This window comes from Microcaecilia unicolor, chromosome 1 (genome assembly GCF_901765095.1).
Source record: "Microcaecilia unicolor chromosome 1, aMicUni1.1, whole genome shotgun sequence".
In the NCBI taxonomy this organism is placed as follows: domain Eukaryota; kingdom Metazoa; phylum Chordata; class Amphibia; order Gymnophiona; family Siphonopidae; genus Microcaecilia; species Microcaecilia unicolor.
In genome coordinates, this window is record NC_044031.1 from 669222177 (window position 1) to 669248226 (window position 26050).

Here is a 26050-nt window from a genome sequence, read left to right on the forward strand (position 1 = left end):
GCAGATCAGAGGTTGTGCCCCACTGGCAACGGGTCTCCCTGGTACTGAGATTAGCAGTAGGTCAGAGCTGGCAGAATGCTGTACAATGCTCTCTTTCAGCCACATTCAAGGTAAGAACTAAGTTCTCTAACATGGCTAACACAGGAAAGGGAACTAAAACTGGCTTACAAAAATGGCCACTACCGCATGGACTACAACAGGAAACACAACAGGGCACACTCTGACCCAGTAGGCAGGGGGAAAAGCACCATGGGAGAAGAGCCTACCAACTACCAACATCGTGAGACTGTAACACAAGCTAATGAAATCACGGAGCCCAATACCCTACACCCACCACAATGCAATGCTGATGTGACCCTGTAATGCACCCGAGAGCCACATCTGACCCAGAGAAAGGCTGTGACAGGATCGAACACATTCTGCTGTCATGGAGGTGGGTACGGCATTTGAGGCTGGCATAGAGGCTGGAAAAAAAGTTTGTAAAGTGGGGGTTTTTTGGTGGGAGGGGGTTAGTGACCACTGGGGGAGTCCGGGGAGGTCATCCCCGATTCTCTCCAGTGGTCATCTGGGCAGTTGGAGCACTTTTTTGGGACTTGTTCGTGAAAAAAAAGGGTCCAAAAAAGTGACCCAAAATCGCGGTAAAAATGCCTTTTTTTTTTTCGATTATCAGCTAAAGACACCCATCTCTCCTCGGCCGATAACCACGCCCCAGTTCCGCCTGCGACACGCCCCGTCAACTTTATTCGTTTCCGAGACGGAGTGCAGTTGGAAACGCCCAAAATCGGCTTTCGATTATACCGATTTCGGCACCTTTGCGAGATAAACGTCTATCTCCCGATTTAGGTCGCACTATAGGCGTTTTTCTCTTTCGAAAATAAGCAGGATAGACAGCTAACTGTGTGCTTCCCTGCTTTATCCAGGACTGTTGTAGCATGTGGACAAGCAGGATGATTGCCCCAGGTGCCAAGTCAGTGTTAGGGAGGAAGCAGTGCCATTGTGGATTAAAAACTGGTTAAAAGATAGAAAACAGAGAGTAGGGTTAAATGGTCAGTATTCTCAATGGAGAAGAGTAGTTAGTGGGTTTCCCCAGGGCTCTGTGCTGGGACCGCTGCTTTTTAACATATTTATAAATGACCTAGAGATGCGAGTAACTAGTGAGATAATTAAATTTGCTGATGACACAAAGTTATTCAAAGTCATTAAATCGTGGGAGGATTGTGAAAAATTACAAGAGGACCTTACGAGACTGGGAGACTGGGCGTCTAAATGGCAGAGGACGTTTAATGTGAGCAAGTGCAAAGTGATGCATGTGGGAAAGAGGAACCCGAATTATAGCTACGTCATGCAAGGTTCCACGTTAGGAGTCACGGACCAAGAAAGGGATCTAGGTGTCGTCGTTGATGATGCGTTGAAACCTTCTGCTCAGTGTGCTGCTGCAGCTAAGAAAGCAAATAGAATGTTAGGTAGCATTAGGAAAGGAATGGAAAACAAAAATGAGGACATTATAATGCCTTTGTATCGCTCCATGACCGCACCTCGAATATTGTGTTCAATTCTGGTCACCGCATCTCAAAAAAGATATAGTGGAATTAGAAAAGGTACAGAGAAGGGCGACAAAAATAATAAAGGGGATGGGACAACTTCCCTATGAGGAAAGTCTAAAGCGGCTAGGGCTCTTCAACTTGGAGAAAAGACGGCTGAGGGGAGATATGGTAGAAGTCTATAAAATAATGAGTGGAGTGGAAAGGGTAGACGTGAAGCGTCTGTTTTTATTCTTTCCAAAAATACTAGAACTAGGGGGCATTCAATGAAGCTACAAAGAAGTAAATTTAAAACGAATTGGAGAAAATGTTTCTTCACTCAACGTGTAATTAAACTCTGGAATTCGTTGCCAGAGAATGTGGTAAATGCAGTTAGCTTAGCGGGGTTTTAAAGAGGTTTGGACGGCTTCCTAAAGGAAACGTCCATAGACCATTATTAAAATGGACTTGGGGAAAATCCACTGCTTATTTCTGGGATAAGCAATATAAAATGTTTTGTACTTTTTTAGGATCTTGCCAGGTATTTGTGACCTGGATTGGCCACTGTTGGAAACAGGATACTGGACTTAATGGACCTTCAGTCTTTCCCAGTATGGCAATACTTATGTACTTATCAATGCTTTGCATCTAACTTGACAGTGCTTATGTTGCTTCTTATTTTCTTGTTTTGGATGCTTTTTCCATTCTTTGAAGGATGTTCTATTCACTCTAATAGCCTCTTTCATTTCACCTTTTAACCACACTGGCTGTCATTTGCTGTTATTTCCACCTTTGTTAATACATGGAATACACCCGGTATGGGCTTCCAAAATGGTATTTTTAAACAATGTCTATCTCAAAAAAGATATAGTGGAATTAGAAAAGGTGCAGAGAAGGGGATGGGACGACTTCCCTATGAGGAAAGGCTAAAGCGGCTAGGGCTCTTCAGCTTGGAGAAAAGGCGGCTGAGGGGAGATATGATAGAGGTCTATAAAATAATGAGTGGAGTTGAACGGGTAGATGTGAAGCGTCTGTTCACAATTTCCAAAAATACTAGGACTAGGGGGCATGCGATGAAGCTACAATGTAGTAAATTTAAAACGAATCGGAGAAAATGTTTCTTCACTTAATGTGTAATTAAACTCTGGAATTCGTTGCTAATATTTTTAGTACATGCTAAGCACCCTAATGCTAGAGATATGGGTGTCTCCAGTGTTAGCGCGCACTAATTTTTAGGGCATGCTAAAATTACTAGTGCACATTAGTAAACAGGGCCCTAAATTGTTTCTATATATAATACAGTGCAATCCGCTTAAGAGCAAGGGTCTAGGACCAAAGAAATACATGCAGTTAACCGGAGCGTGCACTTAACCATTGTGACACAAAGAAGCTTGACATCTGATAAACATATGTACAGTACTGTTTATTATACGTACCATATACAGTCCCCGTTAGCTGACGTTAGGCTTACTTGAAGTAATCAGTCATAGTCCTCTGTACACTCTTGTGTCTGTGAGTTCCATAGACTACGTCTGTCAGACGGTAAAAACTGTCATAGCACTGACATCCAGTGGCCTCCAGATAGGCCCGCACGGTGTTGAGACTCTCCAGCACTCTTGCAAAAGTGACAGGTTGTTGAATTTCGTCAGCATGTGCCTAACTGCTCATTTCATCATCTGTTTCATCATCAGCCATTGCCTGTGTGTAGGCGCATATCTCGACATCAGTGCTGTTGTCAGCTCTTTGTAGATCGTAATCAACAGCTACGTAGTGATGAAACTCCTCTTCAGTAACACCGGCTGGGATGTCAGTAGCCTGTTCATCTGATGCGTTTGCAACAGCTGCATCTGTTTTGTCCCTCTCCGTATCCCTAACAAAGCTTGCCCGCTTGTAGCAGTTCACAATGGTTGCCTATGTAACATGATTCCAGGCTTCTTTCTGCATATGTAGGGAATCCAACAGTGATAGATTACGAGCCAGTTCAACAGCACGTTTATCCTTGCCAGTCTGGTCATCCATAACGCTCATCAGACGACGTAGCACAAGAGCCCGAGAATGTTTTTTTGAAATTGGCTATTATGCCCTGATCCATAAGTTGGATCAGAGGGGTTGTGTTTGGTGGCAGGAAGACCATCTTGACGTTAGACAACCTGACATCATCACTGTGTGCAGCATAATTATCACAAAGCAACAAAATCTGACGCTTTTGTGCCCACGTTCTAGTGTCTAACTTCTTTAGCCACTGCTTCCAAATTTCCCCAGTCATCCATGAATTTGCGTTAGCCTCGTATGACACAGGAAGTCGCTTAACATTCTTGAAACAACTGGGCTGTTTGCTCTTTCCAGTGACGAGTGGTTCCAACTTCTCACTCCCATCCATATTGCAGCAAAGGAGGATCGTCAGTCGGTCCTTCGACGTTTTACTTCCTGTAGTTTCGGCTTGTTTGAATGCAAGAGTTCCATCAGGAATCGCTCGCCAGTAGAGACAGTTTTTGTCAGCATTGAAAATGTCACGAGGTGCAAACTCGTTCAAGATGGTAGGAAGAACTGAAAAAACCCAAATTTCAGCACCAAAGTCATCAGTGTCTTGTTTTTCACCATGCTGTTTCTTGAATTTTATGTTGTTCCTCTCCTTCCATCTTTCCAACCATCCAACAGTGGCTTCGAATTCAGTTAGTTCAAGACTTTCAGCTAGCTGGTTAGCTTTCTCCATAAGCAGTGGACCACTGACAGGAAACTGTCTGCTCCTGACTTGAGAAAGCCACCGAAGAAGAGCATCTTCTACCTCCTCAGCTTTTCCCGTCCGTTTTCGTTTCCGGTGTGGACACGTTTCCTGTATTGTTTTGCCAGTCTTCCAGAAGCTGGTCTTTCTGCTTCAAGATACGTGAAATTTGACTGGGATTGACACCATATTCTTTAGCAATAGATGCTTGACTGTTTGTTTTCTAATTTTTTAAGAACTTCTATTCAGTGTTAAAGTCTTACGATGACGACTCCAGTGTACACTCTAACAACATTCTTTCGCTTATTCTGCCTGTGGCAGTTAACCAACGAGATTTCAAATTTACTGCCCCTTTGTCACGCGTCAATTGGCTTCCGTATTCCGCACGTGCGCTTATGTGGAGTCTTTACTGCAGAGGAGCGGTCTTAAACCATGCATATAAGCGAATCTTGCACTTATCAGTGGTGTGGTAAACCGAAGTTTGTCCCCATAGAAATTGATGGCGTCAAAAACGGGACCAAAGTACAGCATTCAGTTATACAGAGCATGCGCTTATCCGACGTGCACTTAAATGGAGTGCACTGTATTTGCAAAACCACTCTGTAATAGCTTGAAAAAAATATTCAGCTTCTCAAAACTGTCAGAAAAAAAAGACCTCAATTTATTATCTATAAGCTCAAGCCACTCAATCGTAACTCCTTACAAACCATCACTGATCAAAAACCTCCACTAAAATGCTGAAATATATTACAAATCAATCAAAAGAGTTGTACATGCAGCATTAATAAAAAGCAGGAATGCCAAATATATTATATATATATATATATATATATATATATATACATACATACTAGCCGTTACGCCCGTTAAAACGAGCGAGATTTCCAGCTACCCTCCTCGCCGCCGCTCCCTCCCCCCTCCATGCCGGGACCCCTGCACTGACCTGACAGCGCCTCTCACCTCCGTGTGAAAGCACTGCAGGCAGCAGCAGATCGCTCTGCTGCTGCCTGCAGCGCTTCCACACGGAGGTGAGAGGCGCTGTCAGGTCAGTGCAGGGGGCCCGATATGGATGGGGGAGGGAGAAGCAGCGGGGATGGGGGAGAGGGTGGAGGTTGGTGCGAGCGATGTTCGTTTCCAGGCTCCAACAGCAGCGTCCGACAGTCCAACTCCGTTTCCCTCTCTGTTCCGCCCTCTGACATCATCACGTCTTGACGCGAGGGCGGGACAGAGAGGGAAGTCTCTACTGCGCATTTGCCATTTATATGTTTGATATATATATATAGTAACATTCAAATCTTCACTTTTAATCTTGAAAATTTCATTATAAGAATTTCCAGCTCACAGCAAACATGTGGGTACAAAATATATGCACAATTTGCCACTTCTTTAATCTAGCTCTGCACATGGCATATTTACAATCCCTGTGTGTATCTGTGAGTGCAGTTTGTAGGGTAGTGGACAGTTGTGGGACCATAGTTTTAGGGAGTGGGGCAGTATACCGGATGGTGAGGCAATTGGGGGCAGAGATTTTATGGCTGGGCAGTTTGTGGCATGGTAGGACTGTTGCAAGGGGATAGTTTTTGGGTGGGGCAATCTGAGAGCTTTTGGGGCAATTGCAGGGGAAATAGCTTTTGGGGATGGGGCAGTTTTTAGGGGTAACAAGATAATAAGAGGGAGTAGTTTATGAGGTTTGGAGGCAACCCTGCAATGGTAAAGCAGTTGTGGGATGTGGTTTTGCATTGGAACTGAGCAGTTGTGGAGGTAGTTTTACTACTACAACTACTACTTATCATTTCTATAGCACTACTAGATGTACACAGCGCTGTACACTTCAGGGGTAAGGCATTTGGCTGGATGGTGGAGCAGTTGAGGAGGGTACATTTGTGGGGTGGAACAGTTGCATGAAGTACATTTTGGGATGAGGCAGTTTTTGCAGAGCGATGGAACAGTTGTGAGGGCTAGTTTTAGGTTGTAGGACAGTATGGGGGGGGGGGTTGGACATTGCAGAGGTGTTTTTTTTTGGGGGGGGGTGGAGCAGTCTGGGGGATTGGGAGTGTAGAGAACAGGGAGAGGCAGTTTGTGAATAAGGAATTCCCTAACTACTATAGTTCACACTACATGTAAGTTTTTGTGCTACACAAGCTTAAACTCATTCTCCTATAGAAATGCATTGGACCATTGTATTTAAGGGGGAGGGCATATTTGTCTGGAGCCCCCAGTTAGCCAGCCCATTTTTGAAAACAGTGTTTCTTTTTACCCATTTCTCCTATTTGCCAAGTTTCATTCCATTCTGATGCATATTTGGTAAGCTGTTGTGCCCTCAGAGAGACAGTCAGATGGCAGACTTGCTCAATCCCTTTTGTACAATTTTTTCTAACTTCTGTTGGGTTGGAAAGAATAAAATAAGATTAGTGAATCAACCCCTAATGTAGGTGTATTAGACAGGGCCCTTATGGACTTAAAGTGACACCCCCATTGCAGTAACATCTTCTGCTCTGCCAGAGCTGAATACAGGCATAGGCAACATCGGGGTACATATGGCTAGAGTAACACATTTTGAAGACATCCAGAAACCATGATCCCTTTCCTCTGCTCTTCAATCTCCAAGAAAGATCCTGGAACATGCCTTTCCCCACCCCCGATCCTACCTATCAGCACAGTAATCTGAAATCTGGTCTTATGTCCATCGATCACTCATTGCAACAAGGCATATTTTCCATTTGCTATAAGGAGATGAGACTTCATGAAAAATAGAGTTTACCAGGAAGTCCATCACAAGACTTGCCAAGAAAGTTCTGTTTTGTTTTTTAAGAAAAGTTATGCAAAACTGTATACCAAGATGTGTCAACCAATTCTAAGAGACTCACTGAGTGAATCTAGGCAATCACATGTTTGCAAAACCACTGGAAAAGTGGAACAGGGCAGATTCACAGCAGCCGAAGTGGGATGGGCAGCAGCAGGTGTACCAGATGCACTCCAGTGAAGACATTCACATTTAAGAGCACTTCTCCCCAAACAATTTTTCTTCATTACAATGATGCTAAACAACATGTGACATTCAGCTGCTTCATGTTGGGTTTCATAGGGTAATAGCAAACCCTTGGTACGTTAGCTTAAGCCACTGCGAAACATGCAGTTTAAAAGCTTCTGCTGCCCACTGCAAGACATAACAGATGGCCTCATCTTCATCTCTTGCTATATGAAAGCATGCATTCCAAAACTATTATTAGTCACCAGTTTCTCTGTATCTCTGTACTGCTGCTTAACTGCTACGGAAAAACTTTACATGAGGTCAATGAACCAGAAAACAATTCATAGAACTTACCTCACTAAGTACTTGACATGCCAGCTGTTCTTCGGACACTCTGGGCTGAGGACTTTTTATTTCATCTGGTAGTGCTGGTGGTGGTGGTGAATCCTGCAGGGTAGCAGCTGGGCTTGGTGAAGTGAGGGGGGACTGACCATATGGTGGCACTGAGTTCAATAAGTCTGTTTCTTTGATGATTTTGTCAGACAACTCCAAGGAATTGTTAAATGGTGAAGGTATCTCAGGGATTGGTGCTTCTGCTGGAGGGGAATGTGGAATTACAGTACTAGGCAAGGAGGAGATCCTAGAAGGTGAAGGTATCTCAGGAACTGGTGCTACTTCTGCTGGAAGGGAATGCAGAAGTTCAGCACTTGGAATAGTCACCTGGCCTTGGCTCTCTAGTTTGTTGTTTTTGAAATCCAAAGACGCAGGTGTAGAATCTATTGTCATTATGACTGCACTCTTTGACTCCTTCACTTCTGGTTTCACCCCTCTCTGTGTTTTACTCCGTCGAGGAATTGGCTTAGGGGGTTCATGAGCACCTTTGAGTAATGGAGTTTTAATGGTTTCTGGTGGATCCTCCTGTTGTGTAATATCCCACCTCTTAAGTTTCTGCTTATTTCTAACTTCAGCTTCACCTGGTACTTGTGGCTTTTCTCTGGAGGATACTGCATTCTCAAAATACTTGGCTCTGAGAGAAACATTAACTCTTTCCTTTGATGGCGCAGAACAATTTTGCTTTATATCTTTCGGTTCTTTCCCTTTGGAAGTTTCATCCTCTCTTAATTTTTTGCCACTTCCCACAGGTGGTTGTTTTGATGACATAAATCTTGGATTTTTGTGTGCCACTGAAGAAGCCACATTTTTTTGATTTGCTTCTAATGTTGGTGACTTGTCAACTTCCATAGCCTCCTGCACTTGTCCCTTAGCAAGTCCAGGGGCAAACCGAGGCCGATTTGCAACAGTGCTCTTTTTGACACCACCCACTCGTGCAGTACTATCACGTTTGGCTTCTGTTCGGGCAACAAGTTCATCCTCTTTCTTTATCTTTTTGGCCCAAAACTCTTTCACTGTAGGTCGTTTTGTTATTTTCTCTACTCTCTCATTGACATGGCCAATGAAGTCTTGCCCATTCTCTTCTAGATTGTCTTGTGAGGCATACCCATTAGTGGTAACCTCTTCTCCATTTGAAAGATCATCATCTACATTTGACTGCTGTACCATTGAATCAGGAATGTCTTTATGCAGTCTTGATGTAGGATCTGGAATATGCACCTTGACAACATCTTCCATTTCCACTAAAGGAGTGGGTAGCCCTATGATGGATTCAGCTGAGAACCTTCTCTTTCGCTGAAACCTTTCAGGGCTCAGCCTCCTCAGCATGTCTCCGTCTTCCATATTTTCTTTTCCCCTCTTACGACTTTGCTCTATCTCCCTCATTTTTGCTTCGGCTTTTCGTTTCAGTTTAGCAAACCACCTCTGATGTATTTTAAACTCAGTCATGGCTCCTACTTCCAAAACACCAGAACAAGACACTATGCCTTTAGTGTTTCTGGCGGATGCCTGGTAAATGGCCGCATCTTCTTCACTGCACCTGATGCAAACAAGAACAAAACATTTCTACTCACTGTAATATTCTTTTGGATAAAAATTCAACTTCAAAAATAATCTGAAGGTGGGAAAAGCATATCTAAGAGTGTACACAGATACAGTTGTAGAAACTGTGTTACGTATGTATAATAATGGCACGCATTTCCATGTGTGCACATACAGTGGGGGAAATAAGTATTTGATCCCTTGCTGATTTTGTAAGTTTGCCCACTGACAAAGACATGAGCAGCCCATAATTGAAGGGTAGGTTATTGGTAACAGTGAGAGATAGCACATCACAAATTAAATCCGGAAAATCACATTGTGGAAAGTATATGAATTTATTTGCATTCTGCAGAGGGAAATAAGTATTTGATCCCCCACCAACCAGTAAGAGATCTGGCCCCTACAGACCAGGTAGATGCTCCAAATCAACTCGTTACCTGCATGACAGACAGCTGTCGGCAATGGTCACCTGTATGAAAGACACCTGTCCACAGACTCAGTGAATCAGTCAGACTCTAACCTCTACAAAATGGCCAAGAGCAAGGAGCTGTCTAAGGATGTCAGGGACAAGATCATACACCTGCACAAGGCTGGAATGGGCTACAAAACCATCAGTAAGACGCTGGGCAAGAAGGAGACAACTGTTGGTGCCATAGTAAGAAAATGGAAGAAGTACAAAATGACTGTCAATCGACAAAGATCTGGGGCTCCACGCAAAATCTCACCTCGTGGGGTATCCTTGATCATGAGGAAGGTTAGAAATCAGCCTACAACTACAAGGGGGGAACTTGTCAATGATCTCAAGGCAGCTGGGACCACTGTCACCACGAAAACCATTGGTAACACATTACGACATAACGGATTGCAATCCTGCAGTGCCCGCAAGGTCCCCCTGCTCCGGAAGGCACATGTGACGGCCCGTCTGAAGTTTGCCAGTGAACACCTGGATGATGCCGAGAGTGATTGGGAGAAGGTGCTGTGGTCAGATGAGACAAAAATTGAGCTCTTTGGCATGAACTCAACTCGCCGTGTTTGGAGGAAGAGAAATGCTGCCTATGACCCAAAGAACACCGTCCCCACTGTCAAGCATGGAGGCGGAAATGTTATGTTTTGGGGGTGTTTCTCTGCTGAGGGCACAGGACTACTTCACCGCATCAATGGGAGAATGGATGGGGCCATGTACCGTACAATTCTGAGTGACAACCTCCTTCCCTCCGCCAGGGCCTTAAAAATGGGTCGTGGCTGGGTCTTCCAGCACGACAATGACCCAAAACATACAGCCAAGGCAACAAAGGAGTGGCTCAGGAAGAAGCACATTAGGGTCATGGAGTGGCCTAGCCAGTCACCAGACCTTAATCCCATTGAAAACGTATGGAGGGAGCTGAAGCTGCGAGTTGCCAAGCGACAGCCCAGAACTCTTAATGATTTAGAGATGATCTGCAAAGAGGAGTGGACCAAAATTCCTCCTGACATGTGTGCAAACCTCATCATCAACTACACAAGACGTATGACCGCTGTGCTTGCCAACAAGGGTTTTGCCACCAAGTATTAGGTCTTGTTTGCCAGAGGGATCAAATACTTATTTCCCTCTGCAGAATGCAAATAAATTCATATACTTTCCACAATGTGATTTTCCGGATTTAATTTGTGATGTGCTATCTCTCACTGTTACCAATAACCTACCCTTCAATTATGGGCTGCTCATGTCTTTGTCAGTGGGCAAACTTACAAAATCAGCAAGGGATCAAATACTTATTTCCCCCACTGTATACTCATGTAAATACAAAAATTCTGCTTAAGCAAATACCCTCTTAACTTACATATTTGCAAATGGGGTGTACACAGGAGAGAATATGGGCAGACAAGATGAAAGAAGATTAAAAGCCTTTATTGTAGAAAGTCAGATAAAAGGTGCCCAACACGGCAGTGTTTCGCCCAACAGTGTTGCTTCAGGGGTGGTACTTGTACCTCAAGGTGTAATACTGTCACTTCACCCAAGGTAAAAACCTGGGGAAAACAGAGCATTCAGACATAGGGAGAATCTCCCCCTATGTCTGAATGCTCTGGTTTCCCTGGGTGTGTTGGCAGTGTTACACCCAAGGTTTTTATCTTGGGTGAAGTGACAGTATTACACATTGAGGTATGTCCCTGAGGAAGCCCTGCTGGGCAAAACATGGCCATGTCTAGCGCCTTTTATCTGATTTCCTGCAATAAAGGCTTGTAATATTCTTTCATCATGTCTGCTTTTTCATCTTCCATCCTACTAGGACTTAGGACTAGCAGACCACTTGCCCACTTGTTTCATAGAAATATGATTAGAATGTAGGCACTGTTCCCTCAAAACTGATCGGGAGTCCTCCAACTGCATTGCTGCCAGCGGGAGATGGTGCTTCAATATTGTGCTTTCATTCGCTACAGACAGGCAGGTTCCCTGGAGTCCTGCAGAACTTTCCTGTCCCTCACTATTGAAGATGTGATAGTGAAATAGCACCCCCTACTGGCAGGACCGTGGGTGGAGGACTCCCACACAGCTTACAGGAAACAGTGGGCATAGGTGGAGCTCCCACTTATGGATGTAACTTGAATACTGTATTGCATGTGTCCCTGCTGCACTTATGCCACTTATGGAGTAAGTGTCAGCTCCTAGGTGCCAGGCACATTAATACCAGGTTACACTCATACTGTATAACAGAACGTAGATGCCTAAGTTTCTTTATAGAATAGGTTTCAACCAGACACCTTGGAGGTGCCTAAATGGAGACACCTAGTTATAGAATTGCCCCTTAAGGGACCCTTTTATTAATGTGTGTAAAACCCTTAAAATGGAAATTAGTGCATGTAGGGGAAATTAGTGCATGTAGGGGACATTTTCGAAAGGACGTCCAAGTGAGAATTGGGACGTCCATCTTGCAGCCATTTTTGATCAGGAAATATATCAGGGTTTCCTGTTCAAAAATATGTGAGAATGTCCACAACGAACAACCATGTTACAAACTGGAATGTCCAAATGTCCAGAGAATGTGGTAAAGGCGGTTAGCTTAGCGGAGTTTTAAAAAGGTTGGACGGCTTCCTAAAGGAAAAGTCCATAGACCGTTATTAAATGGACTTGGGGAAAATCCACTATTTCTGGGATAAGCAGTATAAAACGTTTTGTACATTTTTGGGATCTTGCCAGGTATTTATGACCTGGATTGGCCACTGTTGGAAACAGGATGCTGGGCTCAATGGACCTTTGGTCTTTCCCAGTATGGCATGAATGCCATACTTATGAATGCCAAAATTCCGAGGACACAGTCTGGCAGCATTTTAACAGAAATAACCACACAGACATCCTTGCAGAGCAGAGGGCAGCCTAGTGGTCAGTGCAGTGGGTTGTAAACCAGGATACCCCAGTTCATATCTCCCTACAACTCTTTTATTTTAAATGCTGAACCCTCCAGGAACAGGGAAATACCTACTGTATACCCAGAAGCACAGCCAGATTGAGGGTGCAGGGGGAGTGGAGAGCGAACTGACGATGGCGCCGGCACGTATTTTAAACAAGACAGATTGCGTAAAATATAAGTGCTGGCACCAGTGGAAGTCGGTTGGGCAGAGCAGCCGCTCCCCTGGCGACCCACCTAACTATGCGTGTACCCCCTCAATAACCTTCAGGCTTGCAGGTGTCATATATATTTAGGTACGGTAGGTATATGTCTGTTTCTGGATGGGTTCACAATTTAAAGAAAAAAAAAGAGAAAGCAGAATTGACCATGGGTTCCCTGGTTTACAGTCCACTGTACTGACCACTAGGACACACCTCAGACCTGCTTTCTGCTTTGTTCAGAATGCCCATAATACTTGATGCTGTCATACAGCCTGATATTACTTTCTGGTTTCACTTTCAAAGGAGATGGAGGGGGCAGCAACCACTTGGGGATTCGTGAGGGGTCATGCCTTAATCCCTCCAGTAGTCAGCTGCTCAATCAGAGCACCTTAACATAAGAACATAAGAATAACCATACTGGGTCAGATCAATAGTCCATCTAGCCCAGTATCCTGCTTCCAACAGTTGCCAATCCAGGTACCTGGCAGAAACCCAAATAGTAGCAACATTCCATGCTACCTATCCCAGGGCAAGTAGTGGTTTCTCCCATGTGTATCTCAATAGCCACATGACCTTCATTGTTCATGTTAGTCCCATGACGTGCCTCAATTTGAGGCTGACTCGGTGGACCTTGTCTTCCCAGTGGACTCAAGCCACAGGAAACCTTCAGGATGTCATCACTGTCACATCTTCTCTGAAGGAATCTCTGTCTTTGTGGCTAATTTGCAGCAAGTTAGACAAGGGGCTATCATTCCAAATTTCCCCATCCCGCAAGACACTAATGAAAGATGCATCCAACCTAGGCTGTGGAGCTCATGTAAAGAGACTCTTAACCCCAGGGATGATGGTCTTCTCAGAAGACTCAACACCAAGTCAACCTCCTCGAGCTAAGAGATATCTGGTACACTCTAAAAGCTTTCAGGGATTGGTTGGCAAACCAGATCATATTGATTCAGACAGACTATTGGGTTGCAGTGTATTATGTCAACAAGAAGGGAGGCACAGGGTTGTACCTTCTGTGCCAGGAAGACTGGAATGTATTCTGACACTCATTATTCAGAATGCCGGGTCCCTCTTACATCCCAACCCCTAAGGTTTTCAACCCAGTCCCTGGGGCACACCCAGCCACTCAAGGTTTTCCCGACTGGCTGGTGTGCCCCAAGGACCAGGCCAAAACCCTCTGCTCCAGTCCCTAGCCCTTGCTGCTTGGATGTTGAATTTACAATGCTTTCATGTTCTGCTTGCTTTCAGGAGAGATTCTACTAGGAAGTTATAAGGTTTGCCATCCTTTTTCCTGGCCTACACAAAAACTGCTTGTATACTTCCTGCACCTGTTCAATCAGGTCTCGAGTGTAGTTGGGTTTACCATCTACATGATGATGATAAGCTCCATCTCTGCTGAACCTTTAGTTGTTTGCTTCATGGGGGTGGGGGGGGGGCTTGCTTTAGTTAAAACCTCCCATCAGGCCTCCCACAGTGTTATGGGATCTCAACATTGTCTTCACCCAACTGATGAAAGCTCCCTTTGAAGCATTTGATACCCTGGACGCGACAGGAAACAGATCTAAATAAAAACACCCTTCTTTCTAGACTTATTTATTTATTTTCTTTATATCCCACATTTTCCAAACAAGTTTGGTTCAATGTGGCTTACAATAGAAGATATCAGAGGTACAGAATTACATTGTAATATAAGCAGTGATAATAAAGTTACAGTTAAGATGAACATTGGATAAAGAGTTACATCTCAGATGAATGTTAGATAAAGGGTTATATTTGAGATGAAGTTAGAAAGGGAGTTACCTTTAGGATGAGAAGTAGGTGGTCATTGTGATCGCTTCAACAGCAAAGGATAGATCCTGTTCGGTTGGATCTAAGTGGGATAGGATGGGGAGCAGGTGATCGAGGAAAAGTTCCTTAGAGCTAGAAGGTGCTTTTTCAATCACCTCATCAAAAAGCACATTAGGTTTAGTAGTAGCTGTCCTATCATCTACTAACTTCTGCAAATAATTTTCCTGTGGTTCTCTAGATGGACACCTTATCCATTCTCTCTCATTCCTTCTCAGTTCTTATTTAAACAATTGTAGTTCTTCTGTGAACCATAGAGCGTTAGTAGATCGACTTACTTTTTCCATCTGAGAGGAGTTACCTCATCCATGGATTCTGACAGCACACTATGCCACTTTTCATTATCATCCTGTAGCACTCTTGCTGACAACTTGGATATTTCTTCCCATTCAATTATCACTGTTGGATGTCCTAATTTTGGGCCCTCACTACTCCCACCCAAAACACACCCCCAACAGGGGAGCAGGGGAGCAAAATTCCATGGGCCCTGGCCTCCAAGGGGGGCCCGGCCCCCTGGGTCTCTCTCTCTCTCTCTCTCTCTCTCTCTCTCTCTCTCTCCTGCTCCTGACAGGACTCGAGTTATCGCATCCCAACAGGAGTAGGAGAGAGAAAACTCCGGCGCCGGGCCCCCCTTGGAGGCTGGGGAGGACCCGGAGCTTCCTCCAGAGCTGCTCTTCTGCCCATTGCTGAGCAGCTGCTTTTCCTCTCAGGCGCACATGCTTGGTTTTGAAACTGAGCAAGCCTTGAGAGGAAAAGCAGCCACAGGGGCAGGTAGTCAGCGCTGGAGGAAGATGTCTTCTGCTGGCGGGGCCTCGGGATCCCTACCAGCCAAGGTATTTAGGCAGCGGCAGCGATCGGAGGGGGCGGCAGTGATGGGGGGCGGTAGCTATTGTGGGGGTGTCAGCAAATGACGATTGGGGGGGGGGGGATGGCAGTGGCCCTGCCCTAGTGGCAGTGGCACTGCCCTGGCCCAGTGGTAGTGGCCCTGCCCCGGGCCCGGTTCAGTCTCTTGGAGACCCTGATCCCTACATTAAGAGGGTAATTCTGTAAGAAGGGTGACAACATTTGGGCACCGAGAACATCCATAAATGACCAGAATACCACTATATACATGTGTACGTGAGCACATATGTGTACGAATGCCAATTTTCCAGCAACTCACTATTTTATAAACTGGTGCCTAAATGTGATGGCATGTAGTTTGAAGCAGTGGCGTAGCCAAGGGTGGGCTTGGATGGGCCCACCCACTTTGGGCTCAGGCCCACCCAGTAGCAGCACACCTATGATGTGGCTTGCAGGGATTCCCAAGTCCCACCAGTTGAAAACTCCCAACAACTGTCCCTCCTGCATACCTTGTAAATAACAGATCTTCGCCTGCAGTGAGCAGCAGCTGATACATACTACTCACACCAGCCCCACAGCCTTCCCTCTGACGTATTCCTGCCTATGCGGAAACAGGAAGTTGTGTCAGTGGAAGGCTGTGGGGCCAACATGAGTGTATTAGTTGCTGCTCACTGCCGGTGAAAATCTGCTATTTAAAAGATATGTGGGAGAGGGGGGATGTTTTGAGAGACCATATAGCATACAGGTGAGAAAAGGAGAGACCAAATCACCTGTGGGATGGGGCGGGATTCTTCTGCCCACCCATCTTGGGCCCAGGCCCACCCAAAATTGGATGTCTGACTACGCCCTTGGTTTGAAGGTAGGCATATTGTTTATTAATTTGATATCCTGCCTCTTTTGAGCACAAGTTGGGGTGGTTTTTACATACATTTGTACAGGCACTCGCACTGTCCTTAATGGGCTCACAATCTAAGTAGCATATTGTACATACGGCAATGGAAGGGTAAGTGACTTGCCCAGGGTCACATGGAGCTGCAGAGGGAATTTAATCCAGTTCTCCAGGATCTCAATCCACTGCCAACTGGTTGGTAGCAGTGGAACTTGAACCTGTTCCCCAGGTCCACAACCCATTGCACTAACCATTAGGTCACTTCTCCACTCGGCATACACCATTGTACGTTGTCTTCATGGACTATAATGGCAGTTCTAGAAAAGGGTGCCTACATTTATGCACTAATTAAGCATATTTTGCAGGTAGGTGCTCACTCCTGTCCCAGCGCCCAGAGTGACCTTGCAAGACTAACTGCAGAAGTCTTGCGAGGTCGCTTCAACTCTCGGCGGACATTTTGAATCAGCGCCGGGACCGGAGTCAGCAAAAAACAGTCTGCAGGTGCTCCGGGCAGGTGCTCCGGGCAGGAAAGAAGGGGCTCTTTCCTGCCCCGAAGAGCTTACTACTAGACCACCAGGGCAGTACAGTAAGGGGAGGATAGGACACCACTAGGTCCACCCGCCCGCCAGCCTGCCTGTTTGTCCACAAATCCGGACAAACAGACAGGCTGGCAAAACCCGCCCAGTTGCCCAGCCATGTCCTCAAATAAAGGACATGTCCGGGTAAAACCAGACATATGGTAACCCTAGCCACACCTCAAACACAGATCGTAAGTCCTTATTGATTCTTCACCGAGTTCTAGGGTCTGGCTCCAGCTAGACCTCAGAGCAAGGCTTGCAAATCTCAGACAGGAAACAAAAGTGGCTTATTTATTTACTGGTAAAAAAAGCCCGTAATGACCTTCTGCCATTAATGTTCTCCTCCCTCCTCTACCCCCTCCCCCCTCGTCTCAGGACCCCCCCCTCCCTCCCTGTCGTTGCAGCACCCCCTCCCCCCTCTCTCATCTCAGGACTCCCCCTCTATCCGGGCCCCCCCTCTCCTCCGATGTCCGCACCCCCCTCCTCCCATTTCCGCCGGCCAGCGCCTCCCTCCCTCTGTCTCTGTGGCCTAGGGCAGCAATGAGGACGTGTGCGGGTGCCCTTCATACGTGGCAGCTGCTGTTTAAAATGTTTTACCTCCTGCTCGTCCAGCAACACTGAAGTGCAGCAAGTACAGACGCCGCTTGTTTCAGCTGTTCCTCTGGTCCCGCCCTCATTTCCTGTTTGCAGAAGGGCGGGACCACAGGAACTGCAGAAACAGAAGTGAAACCACAGAGTTCCCTCGAAGGTGGGGCAGTGATCGGTAGTGCAATTACGAACCCTAAAAAATTACGATTCCTAAAGGACAAGTCCATAGACCGCTATTAAATGGACTTGGAAAAATTCCGCATTTTTAGGTATAACTTGTCTGGAATGTTTTTACGTTTGGGGAGCGTGCCAGGTGCCCTTGACCTGGATTGGCCACTGTCGGTGACAGGATGCTGGGCTAGATGGACCTTGGTCTTTCCCAGTATGGCACTACTTATGTACTTATGTACTTATGTAACCCTAGAACACTACACGGCTTCACTGCCACGCTGCAATGAGTCAGCTTCAGAACGTTGGAGGTGCGAATTATTATATTAGATTTATTTGTTAGTTACATTTGTATCTCACATTTTCCCAACTATTTGCAGGCTCAATGTGGCTTACATCTTACCGTAAGGCGATCGCCTAGACCGGTATGGAAACACATACAATTTGATATTAGGGTCGGGTAAAGTTAGCATATTCAGGTTCCTAGGGATAGAAGATAGGAAGTAATATATAGTGTCAAGTACAGTTTATGGTTTGCCATGTTGCAGATTGGAGGCATCTAGGTTAGGTCAGTGGGGAATGCTATTCTGAATAGGTAGGTCTTTAATGATCTCCTGAAGTTTAGATGGTTGTAGATTGATTTCACAGTCTTTGGCAGTGTATTCCACAATTGTGTGCCTGTTTAGGAGAAGTTGGATGCATAGGTTGATTTGTATTTGAGATCTTTGCAGCTTGGGTAGTGGAGATTTAGGTAGGTACGTGATGCTCTAGTTCTATTTCTGGTTGGGAGGTCAATCAGGTCGACCATATATCCTGGGACTTCACCATAGATAATCTTGTGGACCAGGGTGCAGATTTTGAATGTGATACGTTCCTTGATTGGGAGCCAGTGCAGTTTTTCTCGAAGGGGTTTGGCACTTTCGAAACGTGATTTACCGAATATCAACCTGGCTGCCGTATTTTGGGCTGTCTGGAGTTCTTATATGAGCCTGACTGTTTGCTGGTTGTCCTGTACTACACCTTCCTTTGATCCTGTTGACAGTGCCCTTTTAATTTCCATCCTGCAATGCACCCTCCCTGTATTAGACATCTGCATTGTTAATTATAGAAATTTTTCATACAGAGAGTTACCAGTGCCACCCTTCTTCCATTTGTATCTGGCTGATGTTGTTCTTCTTCCTCCCGAATCCCAGCTCTTCTTTGCATTTCCCTCTTTAATACCTGCAACTAAAAAGCTGGCAGAATTCCCAATAAAAAGCAGGAAATGTCTCCCCTGCTGCTTGCACCAAAGCACTCAGCTTCTGTAAAGGGTTTCCTTGTTTTCTTTGTGACCCAGTAGTTTCCCCCTGCTTGCTTTGAATTTCTAGTTAAATTAGTACCAGGATTCTGCTGCCATAAGCTTTCTTTCTGAAAGGACCTGGGATCCCCCCCCCTCCCTTTTTATATCCCACCAACACAAAATACCAAAGAGCCTATTTATTAAAGATTTTCTCTGATTTTGTGTCTATTGGAAAAATGCATAGGATCCGATATTCAAAGCAAGTTGTACATTCACCGGTAGTGAGTAAACATATAACCTGCCTAAATGTGGATTTTCAGTCCTTATACAGATAGCATCAGGCTGAAAACCCATACAGTAAGGGGCAGCGCCGTAGCGAGGGCGGCTGACACCCGGGGAGGGTAGCCGCTGCACACCCACCCCCGGGTGCAGCATGGCGCACCCCCCCCCCCTCAGCACGTGCACCCCCCCTGGAGCGCATTCTTACCACTAGCGTAGGAAAGGGGACGGGTGGGAGGGCCGCTCCGCCCCAAGTGCACGTCGCTGGGAGCTGCATCGGCTCCGCTGGTTCCCTGCTCTCTCTGCCCCGGAACAGGAAGTAATCTGTTCCGGGGCAGAGAGAGCAGGGAACCAGCGGAGCCGAAACCCCCCCAGCGGCGTGCACCCGGGGCGGACCGCCCCACCGCCCCCCCCCCCCTTTTTCTACGCCACTGGTAAGGGGATAAGTTTGATATGAGCAACAGCAGACTTTCAGATTTTCCAGATGGAAACAATTTTTATACTTACTTGCAAAAGTGCTAGCCAGAGACATAGTCAGCAGCTCATTTGTTTTGGGGGGGGGAAGGCCAGGGGTGGGCTGGGGGTGTCCTCCCATTTCTCTCTGCCTCCCCGCCCCTCCTTTCTGGTAGGGATGCCCAAACACTGCCAGTCAAACAGCTCCGCAGCCTGATCCTCCCTGGTGTGAAGATTTCAGTGACATTCTTCCCAGCCGCCAACACTGGCATTCCTCACACATACTCATTTCATGCACGTGACCTGAGCATGTGCAGGGGGTGCTGGTGTCAATGGCTGGAAAGCAAGCCGCCAATTCCTCACAGCAGGGAAGGTCACTGTTCCCTCTAAGCTGAGCAGGAGTCCTCCAACTGCACTGCTGCCAGTAGGGGTGGTGCTTCCATATTGTGTTTTCAATTGCTAAGGACAGGCAGATTCCCTGGAGTCCTGCAGAGCTTGCCTGTCCCTTACTATTGAAAATGTGATAGTGAAACAGCACCCCCTACTGGCAGGACTATAGGTGGAGGACTCCCACTCAGCTTAGAGAGAACAGTGGGGGAGGTTCGAGCTATGGACCTCTATGACTGGTGGGACCTTGGCATCCCCACCAGCCATTCAAGGTACTGCAATTTGGAGGGGCCCGAGCCCAAAGCAGTGGACCCAGGCCCACTCATGGCTATGCCAGGGTACTTAACCACTATTCTGTAATGGTGTGTGCTAGTGGTATAGCAGGTAAATGCACGGGGGAGTACACATGGGTACAGCATGGGTGGGACATCCATTTGCACATATAACTTACAGAATACTGTCAGTTGCTTATGTCCCTGCCACATTTTCACAATCACAGTTAGGCCAGGTCTATGGCTGGTGTAACTGCAGGTCCATAGATGTGAGGCATGTCAATACAAGATTATGCTAGTATCCTGTAATCCAGATTCTGTTATAGAATAGGCTTTCACCACATAGCATCAGGTTGCCTAAATGGAGGCACTCACCTATGGAATTGCTCCCATAGCAACAGCACAGTGACCATATAATGCTGCTGTCTACATGTACAGCAGTGCTGTAAAGATGTATTAAACACCAGTGCCATTTCTCGACTGGGAGCCATGAACCAGAGCTCCTTCCAGAGTTTCATAATCATGGGCCCTGAATCTAGTCACTAGCTTTTACCCCTAAGCAATGCCCGTAACTCATCTCCCCAAAGGATTGTGAACGCCCGACTCCCACTCTAGATTCTGGAACCACTCCCTTAATCCAGCTATGGAAGCCAGTACAAATGTCCAGCTGGACTGAGGTCAAATGTTAGTTAGCCTTTTACCTACTAAGGTAAATGGATTTGAGTATTTTCCTCAAAACAATTCACTAAAGAAAAGCAAAAATAACAATAAAGTAAAATTACAAAGTACAGAAGGAGCACAACAAATGCAGTTTCAGAATTCCGGTGCTGTTTAGTCATGTCTCTGGTTGTATTACACTTCTGGCACTCACACTGTCTTCCCAAATGAAAACACCTGCAGGCCAATATTCAAAGTGATTTAACCTGTCAGAAACGACTCCTGATGGGATAAATCACCTGTTCAAGTCTAAGTGGTAATTTTCAACAGAACTTAACTGCTTAGTGCCACTGAAAAAGAGCAGTTAGTGCCAATGTCAAAAATGGTTATTTTGGGGGTGTTCTAGGGTTGAAGTCAGCACTTGGCTGGTCTTAACTGGCCAGAGTAACCATGTAAATAGGACCGTATAAAAGTCAGGCCTATATTTATGTGGTGCCCCACAGCATACTGAACATCGCACTTAACTGGCTCTGTTTTAGCTGACTCCACAAACCTGGGCATTCAATGCCAAAGCCCAGACATGGCCCCGCATTGAAATTCTGGGCATAACACTGGTGGCAGTCAGCAAAATGCTGAGCACCAGGGCCGCTGAGAGACTGGGCCAAGGTCGCCGCCACTGTTCCCCCCCCCCCCCCCCCCCCGTCCGCCACCGGGCCAGGCCCCCTGCATTGAAATCGCAGTCACCTCCATGAAAGCAGCGCTGCAGGCAGCAGAATGCCTCCCTTCGGCCCTCCTTCCCTCCTTGTGTCCCGCCCTCGTGGACAAGGGCGGGACACAGGAAGGGAAGGAGGACCGAAGGGAGGCATTCTGCTGCCTGCAGCGCTGCTTTCACGGAGGTGAGACTGCGATTTCAATGCAGGGGGCGGACGGTCGACGACGGAGGGCAACTGGGACTGCGGTGCCGGGCCCCCCTTGGAGACCCGGGCCCGGGGAATTTTGTCCCCCCGCCCCCCCCTCTCGGTGGCTATGCTGAGTACTGCCATCGGCCCCCTGGTCTTAGTTATAGGTGTAACTTCTGCACTTACTGTGCATTAATGACCACCGTAAAGCCTGTACATTCACTACTGAGGGTGTGCCTGACATCTTCTCACACAGTTAACACAAAGACATTACACTTACCACGCATTAACTGCGTTGCAGACAACTTAGATGCACGTCATGGCTTTGACTGCTCCATGTTATCCTTTGCATAAACAGTTAATTGCACATTATCCCCCAGATTCGATAAATGGCACGCAAATTTCCACATGCAAAATTGTGAATTACCCTGAGATGCGTGCACAACTAAATAGACTAATGAGCCAATTATGTCAATAAATGGGTGCTAACCATCAATTATCAGCGTTAATTGGCAACATTCTGGATTTGCGCACTATTCTATAAAGATGTGTGTGTAACTGAAAAAGGGGGTGTGGCCATGGGAGGGGCATGCACGGCTCAGGGGCATTCACTGTAGATGCACGCAGTATTACTGAATACTGGGGATCTGCACCTAACTTACAAGCCAGAACTGACACCAGGTTTCATTTGGTGTAAATCCTCATGCCCAAAGTTTGGCGTGGAAATCGGCTCTAAGCGCTATTCTGTAAACGGTGCACAACTCAGAGCACTCCTCGTGAATTCTGTTCAGCGCCATTTTTTCTGCGCTATTTATTGAATCTTGTCCTGAGTATAAGAAACAATCTCCTCCTAGTCCCCACACCCACTCCCTGCCCCATTCCACATTTGTCAGTTAACATGGGGATTGGTGCTAGCTGTCAAGCTACCACCCATGCTCACAGTGTAACACTAATTCCCCAGTTAACTGCTTAATGCATCTTAATAAAAGAGCTTCTAATGCATTATATGACTTCAGTGAAGTTCAATCACAGATCTAAAAGAACTTAGCTTCCACAGCATCTCTTAATTACTTGTAGAGTTGAAGAGTGTGACGCTTTCCATTGCGTAAGATTTGATACTTAGGTAAGCCACAGTATCGATCCATCTCTTCATCATCCTTATACCAGGTCACCTCAGGCACTGGGAACCCTGAAAATATAAGATACAAATGCAGCTGGTGACATTTTGCTAAGATACACTATGTTTTCATAGGAATAGGGTATGAAAAGGAACGAGGTTTGAGGATGGAAGACTTTCTAAGCTATACAACGGCAGCGTGCAGCACAGAAAACCAAATCATCAACATTGCAAAAGACAAATGAAGGCTTTGTATTTAAGAGGAATATAGAGCTATGCAAAAATGAAGGGACCGATGAAGAAAGCTTCATGGTAGAGCTGCTGACTGCATGGCTTCTACCGCAAGCTTTCCGTTAAAAGATGGCCGCATGATGCAGTATTCAATGAGAATACAAATTACTGCTGTGTTAAAATTGCAGCAGTAATCCGCAGCTCAGTAAAAAATCTCATCCAACCTGTCAGTGAGTGAGTGGTGATTGGCTCATGCACCAAAATCTGATGGTACTCATTTCATAATTCTAAAGGAACTCAGATAGAAATTGCACACTTCCTACAGATAATGTTTAACCTATCATTCAAATCTGCCTCTGTACTTGAGGACTGATGTATAGCCAATGTAAAGCCAATATTCAAAAAGGGATATGGGGTGACCCATATATCTTCATACTTGTAAGCCTAATAGTGATGCCTCTCCTGCCTGGTCAAATCCTTTGAATATCTGGCCCCCAATTAATTTGCATATTCTGATTATCTTGACAGATTTTTTTTTCCCCTGTCACTATCTGTCTGTCTACTAGGAATACTACATAAGGGCATAGCCACATACAGCCCACTCACTGACCACAGGCCCACTCCACAGGCCCTTTCATACTGCTTGATCCTAAATTGAAGAAGGATCCAGCTAGGGGGCCCCCACTGACTACTGGGGTGGAGAGGAGGAAGGTACTCTGCTCCTCCCTCTGATCACTTCTGCTCAGATCACAGTACACACATCATCACAGCAACCTCCTCCCACCTATCACTGTGCAGTTCAGCAATCCAGTCCCCGCATTAAGCAGCAATGCTGATACCAAAATTCGGCATCAGCCCTGCACAGGCCTGCTGGCATCCTGACTTCTCTTGTTGCAGGGCTTTCTGGTCCCCTGGAAATTCCACAAGGGATATGGTGCCACTGGTCCTGGGCAGGCCTTGCACTGAGTTTTGTTATCAGTATTGCTGCTATGCTCAGGACTGACTTACTGAACTGCACAGTAGCATTAGCCCCGACTGAGACATGTAGTGGAGATCAAAATTTGGCACTGGAAGCACCTCTGGGTTCTGCTGGAAATCTTCAGTATGCCAAACAACAAAGAAAATCAGTGCACACTCATTTGAAAGTTTTCTCACTCTCACACTCTTTGAGCCCTATTTCTCACTCATCAGAGCTTCAGTACCAGTGCACTGATCTTGATCACTGCTTTCATGAGAGGCAAGTCTATGAGAGGTAAACCAAGTTGTCCAACCAGTAAGAAGAAATCTGAGCACATCTTCCTGCCTGCTGCTTCCCCTTGTCCTGTCCTTTTACTGCAAGAAGTACATGTGCTCTGATACCCATGTACAAACTTTTAACTTCTTGGTGGAAGAAAATTTGCAGCTACAAAATTTTACCCAAACTGCTCTCCACTTTATCGGTATTCTTTTAGAGGCTCCAAAGAAAAGTCAATATCATTTAATCCTGCCTTGACTCATTTGCAAAACAATAGTACACTTAAGTCATTCTAGACTTATGCCCTGGATGTAGGGTCTGAAAAATCTCACTCTTTGGGATGGTTCACCCTTGGCATCTCTGCTTTCCCCTGACACAATATAGCTCCAGTACAGAAGGAACTGAACGAACTTGTCTTGATTTTGTTGCAAACACACATAGGAGCTCGTGCTTTTTCTGTTTTTAGGACAGAGCAACAAGTCCATACATGCAAGAGGCCTGGCTTTGCCTGGCCTGTGCAATGACCTGGAACCATCTGGTAATAGTATCCCAAGCAGAAGACACAAGTGGGGAGGATGCACTGACGTCAGGACTTTAGGCAGCCAAAAAACGCAGGAGAATCTGATCACCATCCTGACAGCAATGTGCTGACCTTTGCCAGGAAACAGATTTCTCCAAGAAAACACAGAAGAAACATTTAAAGAAAGCCTTTTCATGATCCAGTAAAGGGCACGTATCTCCTTCTTGGGCTGCAAGTGGCAAGCCGTGTAATATAAAAGCAATATAACCATGCAATCTGGTTCTATTTGCAAATTATCTATTATTTTCCAACCTGAAAGAAATGAGGAGACATTGTAGCTAGTGGTGTCATCAATGACAGAGGTGTGCACAGCTATTTTTTTAAAATTGTGTTTCTTTTTAAGTGTGACAGACAAACAGATGAACTGACCCTTGAGAACAGGTGCTGACTGCATGCATCTGATTGTTTACCTGAGCACATACAATTTTTAAGTACTAGGATCTCCCTATCTTATCAGCAACTAGGATATTCCGGTCAATATCCAGCAGATTGAAATCACCTAACAATAACATTTCCCCCTTCATAGCAATTTTGGTAATCTCTCCCATTGTGTTCATGTTTATTAAAACTTGAAAAGCCACCCTTCCATCATGCACATCAAGGCACCATACAAAGCAAAACACTAAAAAAAAAAAAAAAGATAAAAGCATAAAAATAGAATAAAAACAATCTCTGTCCACACCAATAGAAATAGATGTTTGTATTTGCATTAATTAAACTTGATATATTGCCTTTATGAAATCAAAGTGGTTTACAGAAGAACAAATAAATGTAAGACTACTACTACTATTTAGCAATTTTATAGCGCTACAAAGCGTACACAGCGCTGCACAAACAGGATAAGAACTACAAATCACAGACAGGAAAGAGGATGGGACATTGAAGGGGAAGGGGAGAGGAAAGAGAAAGGGAGCTATTGGCTGGATGCTAAGGTCACCGAGAGGGGGGGGGCGGGGAAAAGATACCCTAGGCCCAACCTTCAAGGGGGACCCGGCGCCAGGGTCTGTCTCTCTCCTG

The 26050-nt window shown here is 45.8% G+C and overlaps 1 protein-coding gene across 1 annotated transcript in view; it reads right to left on the bottom strand.

The window, feature by feature from the left end:
* ALPK3 (alpha kinase 3) overlaps nt 1-26050 on the bottom strand; it is a 203108-nt gene that overhangs the window by 122436 nt on the left and 54622 nt on the right. The window contains exons 4-5 of the mRNA XM_030187187.1: nt 22943-23060; nt 7568-9143 (exon numbers count right to left, since the gene is read on the bottom strand). Of these exons, the coding sequence (XP_030043047.1) occupies nt 7568-9143; nt 22943-23060 (1694 nt within the window). The remainder of the gene's footprint in view (nt 1-7567; nt 9144-22942; nt 23061-26050) is intronic.